This window comes from Propithecus coquereli, unplaced genomic scaffold, assembly GCF_000956105.1.
Source record: "Propithecus coquereli isolate 6110/MARCELLA unplaced genomic scaffold, Pcoq_1.0 Scaffold39, whole genome shotgun sequence".
In the NCBI taxonomy this organism is placed as follows: domain Eukaryota; kingdom Metazoa; phylum Chordata; class Mammalia; order Primates; family Indriidae; genus Propithecus; species Propithecus coquereli.
In genome coordinates this window covers 3,364,849-3,371,207 of record NW_012149618.1, presented here as the reverse complement: position 1 = coordinate 3,371,207, position 6,359 = coordinate 3,364,849, and the positions used below count along the sequence as shown (strand labels likewise).

The following is a 6,359-nucleotide window of genomic DNA, read 5'->3' as shown; positions in this document are numbered from 1 at the left end:
CACTCTAGCCAGGGCAACAGAGTGAGACTCTGCCCCAAAAAAAAAAAAAAAAAGAATCAAAACCAGTTACATCCAACAAATAAATAATGAAATCAGAGCACTGTTCCATGAGGCTTTGGTAGGTTCAGCTTGCAGGTTGGGTTCTACTTAAAATAAAATATAGCCTATCTCTCTTTTCCCTTTATACAAGAAATCATGGCAACCACATTTATTACATTCTCCTTGTTTCTTCGGTCCTGCTTCTTTTTTTTTTTTTTTTTTATTCCAGGGTAATGTGAGGGTACAAACATTATAGTTACACTTTATGTCTTTGCCTCACCCAAGTGCAGGTTAAAGGCATGCCCTTCCCTCCCTTTAGTGCTCCCCGTGTCCTTTAGTTGTAGATTTGCCCCCCATCCCCCTAATCCCTAGAGAGTATTTCTGCCATGTGATCACCCTAGTGTTGATCAGTTAGTACCAATTTGATGGCGAGTACAAATGGATCCCGTTCTTCTGCTCTTATGGAGCCTGACTTTGGATAATGGGCTTAAGTCTAATCCAGGAAATACCTTCCACCTCTTAGCCATCCCACCTGACTCCTCAATAACATAAGTGTTACTAAGCTATCAAGGCCCAAAGTTAGGAAGAGCCTAAAATTTAGACTAAAGTTACTCTTTGAGTTGTTGTCTATAACTATAAATTAAACCTGAAATTGGCTACTTTCCAGAAATGGACATTAATAAGAAAAGAACATACCTCACCCTGCAGAGCCAAGTGCTATGTCCCTGTTCATCAAATTCATATTCTAATTCTTCTCCTGTGGGAGAAAAAAACACAAAACAATTTTAATAGGATATGAAAATTACTAGTTGATATGAGAAATGAGAACAAAGGTTAAATAAGTTCCCAAACCACACTGAATAATAAATCTCAATGCATTTCACTTATCATTCCTAGAGATTATAATCTGATAATAAAACTAGAATGAACTTGAAGTAAAGAAAAAAGCAAACTGAGATCAAAACAGTCAACTCTCCAACATAGCTTTTTTCACTGTATAGTAGCTTTCACACTTTTTACAAGCTATAGACTTAAGTGGTTATTTTATCACAGTTGCCTAGTTTTTAGAAGCATAAGTATTAAGTATAAAAAGCAGCCAGTTCATATATTATTCACATATATAAAATATATATATATATGCATATATACACATAAATGTTCTCTCAAAGTATTTCTACTGAAACAATCCTCTGTAGAAACATTTTTAAAAATCATATAAAGTCAAAATCCATGTTAGGAATTACAAAAGATCAGGTAAATTAGGAATAACAAATTATAGGAAGTTGGCTCAATTTCCTCACCACCGAAGCCCAGGATATTTTGAGAAGAATGAAATGAGTCAGGAAAAAATAGTTCCTTTTTTCCGAGAAGAAAGACTAAAAAGATTTTTGTGATTTTCTTTTTTTCTACCACTAAAATAATAAGGAATGATTTTAAAACAAACCTGAAGCAAATGACCACAAATGCAAGAACTGAACAAAGAGGACAGCAGATAAAATGTAGCATTTCTAAGTATAATGCTCTACCTGAAGCTCTAGAAAACAACATTGCTGTGGATATATTTTACTGGCAGGGTCAGAATCTGTTTACATACCTTCTCGGTCAAAAAAACCTTGGAGAGCCTTTTTTGGATCCTTTATATAAAAGGCCTCCCTTTCTTGCTGAAACTCTAAGACAATGGGGTTCTCTTCAGCCTCATCCTCTACAGCATCTTCTCCTACAGGATATGGGAAAGAAAGGAAAGATAATCAGACATGAGAAGAGACTATGTGAAGGACACCCACTATCCTTTCAGGCTGCATAAAGATACAGTTATCTGGAATGAAAAGAAAAATACATATTTGGGGAGCGGGGGGTGGGTGAAACAACCACAAAACCACCAGTATGAGCATCTTCAGGTTTTCTAGATTATATGACAAGTCAAAACTTGTTTTCATGGCATCTTAATTTTTTTTTCCTCCATCACTATATTTTAAAAGCAAAATTACCTACCACATTGTGAAAAATAATCTGAGCTCCTCAACCTGGCATTCTCCTCCTCTCACATTCAGATCTAATACTTTGTTTCCAATATAATTTCCCAATACTTTTTATATCTGCCAAATAGAATGGTCTACTCATTACTCCCTTAAAATCATCAATTCCTATCCTGAATACCAATCCCAATGCTCAACTTCATAACAGCTTTTCTTTTCCTTCAAGTTCCAGCGCAAAACTCTTCTCCTTATAAAGTTCCCCAAAGACCTAAGTCAGTGTTGTCCAATGGAAACATAATGAAAGACAATATATGTAATCTTAAATTTTCTATTAGCCACATTAAAAAATGAATAAGAGAAAAAATTATTGTCATTTCAACATGTAATCAATATAAAAATATTGGGCCAGGGAGGGTGGCTCATGCCTGTAATCCTAGCACTTCGGGAGGCCAAGGCAGGAAGATCACTTGAGGCCAGGAGTTGGAGACCAGCCTGAGCAATACAGTGAGACCCCAACTCTACAAAAAAATAGGAAAAATTAGACAGGCATGATGGTGCATGCCTATAGTCCCAGCTATGTGGGAGCCTGAGGCAGGAGGATCACTTGAGCTCAGGAGTTCAAGGTTGCAGTCAACTATGATGATGCCACTGCACCTTAGCCCAGGCAACAGAGCAAGACCCTGTCTCAAAAAAGAAACAAGAAAGAGAAGAAAGAAAGAGAGAGGGCGAGAGGGAAAGAAAAGAAAAGAGAAAGAAAGAAAGGATATATATAAAAAATGAATGAGATATTTTTCATTCTTTTTTCAGACTAAATCTTCGAAATTCAGTGTGTATTTTGCACTTACAGCACATGTCAATTTCGACTCGCCACAGTGCAAGTGCTCAGTAACCACATGTGGCTAGTGGCTACCATATTAGATAGCACAAGTCTAAGTCCTCAGTGATTGCTCCCTTCTCTGAACCTTTACTCTAGCATATGTATGGTTTCTAGCTTTTGTTTGGTACTTCAAGTAATTTCATAATACTTATCCTGTCTTCCCAGCTACATCTTCTATATTTTTATAGTCCTATCTCCTGAATATCCATCCTTCAAAATGTCTGGTGTTATAGAAAATTCAATTTATTCTTTTTGCTAAGGGACCAGCTTTCTCTGATTAGATATTATAAATTTCAGGATATTTTCACAAAGTACGAAAAATCAAAAATATTGATTAATATCCCATTTATTTGATTGAATGTAATTCCACCCCTTCAGTGATAATCATATAGCACAAGGCAGCATTTAATAAATATTAATAAATAAATATTTTTACCATTAAATGGTAAAAAATAATAAGTTAATTGTATGCTGAGGATGAGTTTTGAACAAGAGTGCATTAAGAACAAGTTAAAAGAACTCCATAGTGACCATATTCAATTTTTTTACATCAGTAAAGTGCAAATTATGTTTGCCCTATCTCAAAGAGTCATGAAAAATTGTATGAAAAAAACATTCAAGGGTACCGCTAGTAATGAATTCAAAATGTCAGCAATTTTAATTTCTTACCCATTCCCCAGGTGCAACCCATCTCATCATCTTGGCTACTAGTATTTCTGTTCCTTTCAGTGGTATCCATTTCCTCCTCTTCATCTGAGTCTTCTCCTAGCATCTTCTTCTCCAACATTTGTTGCTGCTTGCGCAATTCCTTCAACTGTGTCACCGTTAACTCGGATTCTGCCTCTCGGTCTTCCTCTGGTCCCTTATAAACCAAGCAAAAAAGTTCTTTCAGAGTTCAGGATTGTGGAAGTTACTTTCAGAAATACGGCAATGTGTACAGAGGTCTGGAGATGAGGGGCCAGACTGATTCCTCCGCTTTTGTAATCGCTGACTGGGAGAATTTCCTTCCTCAACAAAAGCTTAAGAAGCTCAGGAGCGCAGCCCGGTGAGCTTCTGAATTTCCAAGTCTAGATTTTTCCACTTACCTGAAGGATGAAGAGCCGGGTGCTACCTCCAAAGCGAAGAACATGCCCGACGTGGACTCGACAATAGGTGCGGGGTGGGATGCGAGTTTTGTTCAGAAAAGTACCATGGGTGCTTCCCAGATCGTAGAGATAGAAGCCCGGCCCGTGGCTGTCGCATTCTTTGTCTGGGCCGGACGCCCTGTGCTGCAGCACGGCATGGTAACGAGACACAGAAGGGTGCTCCAGGCACACGTCGCAGCTAGATAGCCTCCCGAAAAGGCAGTAACTCGTCCCTTTCAAGCTACGGGTGCCAAGGATGGTGCCGCCCTTCAGGGTCTCTAGGCTGTAGGGGGCCGTGGTTGGGCCACCCCATGGCGGCTCTTGGTAGGGGGGAGCCCGGGCCGGACCGCCAGGGGAAGAAGATGCTGTGGGGGGACGTGGCTGCTCCTCCTGTGGACTCCTGGTGTCCCCGCTGTCCAGCAGAGGTGGCGGGACGTCGGGCCCCCCAGAATCGGGGTCCCGCAGCGCCGTGGGCCTTTCTTTCTTTACCTCCTCAGGGTCTGAGGGATTGGTAGCCGGGGCTTTATCCCGCACCGCCGGGGGCACGGGCAGAGCTGGCTTCTTGAAGTCGTCACTGACTTCTTGCGATGTCGCCGGCTCCGACTGAGGAGGAATATCAGCCATCCTAAACCGCGTGCAGCCTCGAAATCTGTTCCTAGAAACCTCACCCTTTGGTCTCTTCGTTCCTCTCCACGTCTCCCTCTCCCAAACTCTCAGTGACTCCTCTGAGTAGCAATGGTGGAGTTGCTCCTTCACGACCCAGAGCGCTGTGAAGTGGTGCGTAACCCGGGAAAGTCATAGTAAGAGAAAAACAGAAAAAGGCTGTCGGGGTGCTGGGCAGAATGGGGACATCTTTAGAGGTTGCAACAGGATTGTAATAACTTCCTGTGGCATAGCCTGATTGAGAGGAAGCGCTTCCGGCAGTCTTGGACCACTAACCACCAAACAGCCTTCCGGGCCTGACGCGACCCTTGCCCCAGGCCTCTCGGGGTCCGACAGCTGCCCAGCCCGCTTCTGCGACGCAGCAGTGCATAGTGGCACCACCTCGCGTCGATTCTGGTCCAGACCTCCCCATCTTCCGGCTGCCCTGGACATCGGGCAACCTCAGGATCCTGTGATTGGTGCCTGCGCCTGCTGGCCGTGACTGAGGACCCCTCCCTCCCCCGAGCATTTTAGACATTCCTTAGGTTCGGTGTTTGTCCTTCGTGTGCCCTTCAGTGAAATTAGGAAGAGGGAGATTTTTTCTGTTATTTCTCTCATTCATTTATTCGTTTCGAGACAAATTACTGAGGCAGCATAGTTTAGTGCTGAAGAGTGCAGACCCTGGAGCTTGTCTTGATTTTCACCCTCATCGTTTGTGACATTGGGCAAGACACTGGGCCTCAGCTCTCCCATCTGAAAAATGGGGATAGTAATAGTATCTGCTTCGTAGGGTTGTCAGGAGAATTGAATTAAACAATAAAAGTGAAGCCTGGCATAGAGTAAGTATTCAATAAAATGGCAGACAATAAACACTGTGTGCCAAGATCATGACCGTAATGAGTAAATGAGAGAATAAAATTGATTAAGATAAGTGCTAGTTAAAATCCAAGGATAAATGCTGTGACAGAGACACGGTAAGTGCTGTGAGAATATAGAAAGGGAGATGTACTGGGGAAGCGATGGAGGGTGGTGACTTAAGTTGTACTTAAGAATGAATATCAGATTGCCAGGGATGTGGGGGTTGACAGGGCGTTTCTGGCAGAGATCACACACAGCCTAAAAGGTTAACTGTGGAAATGCATGTTGTTCTCAAGAAACTGAGTAGTATGATATTGTTAGAACTAAGGTGGTCATTTCTACCAGGAGGCTCCTCCTTTGTGCTTCCACTGCACTAGTTGTATATGCCTCTAGAATGGCACTTACCACACACTTTCATGTTGAAATACTCTGTTTCTGTTTCTCTCCCTCACCTCAGGACAGGAATCTTGCATTATTGGTCTTTGTCTCCTCACATAGTGCCTGGCATTTAACAAATGTTTGTTGAACTTGAAGAGCTATATGGGCAATGAATCTGCGAAGGTGGGTTGAAGCCAGATTGTGTATTTTGTTGAATGGTAAGCCAAAGAGTTCTGACTTTTTCCAAAAGGCCATGGGAAGCCATCAGATTTGATTTTTAAAAAGAATAAGCTCCAGGAAGCAGGGCAAAAAATAAAAAATGAAATAAAATTAAAAATTTTAGCCTGGCGCCGTGGCTCACGCCTGTAATCCTAGCACTCTGGGAGGCTGAGGCGGGCGGATTGTTCGAAACCAACCTGAGCAAGAGCGAGACCCCGTCTCTACTAAAAATAGAAAGAAATTAAT

The 6,359-nt window shown here is 41.9% G+C and overlaps 2 protein-coding genes across 2 annotated transcripts in view; one reads left to right on the top strand and one right to left on the bottom strand.

Annotated features, from left to right (window-relative positions):
* The window catches only part of SLC4A1AP (solute carrier family 4 (anion exchanger), member 1, adaptor protein), a 42,936-nt gene extending 38,274 nt beyond the window's left edge, over positions 1–4,662 (bottom strand). The window contains exons 1-4 of the mRNA XM_012652413.1: positions 3,978–4,662; positions 3,562–3,754; positions 1,634–1,756; positions 736–796 (exon numbers count right to left, since the gene is read on the bottom strand). Of these exons, the coding sequence (XP_012507867.1) occupies positions 736–796; positions 1,634–1,756; positions 3,562–3,754; positions 3,978–4,640 (1,040 nt within the window). The 5' untranslated portion in view covers positions 4,641–4,662. The remainder of the gene's footprint in view (positions 1–735; positions 797–1,633; positions 1,757–3,561; positions 3,755–3,977) is intronic.
* A 1,164-nt stretch (positions 4,663–5,826) lies between these two features.
* SUPT7L (suppressor of Ty 7 (S. cerevisiae)-like) overlaps positions 5,827–6,359 on the top strand; it is a 9,119-nt gene continuing 8,586 nt past the window's right edge. The window contains exon 1 of the mRNA XM_012652500.1: positions 5,827–6,077. The gene's annotated coding sequence lies outside the window, so the exon portion shown is untranslated. The remainder of the gene's footprint in view (positions 6,078–6,359) is intronic.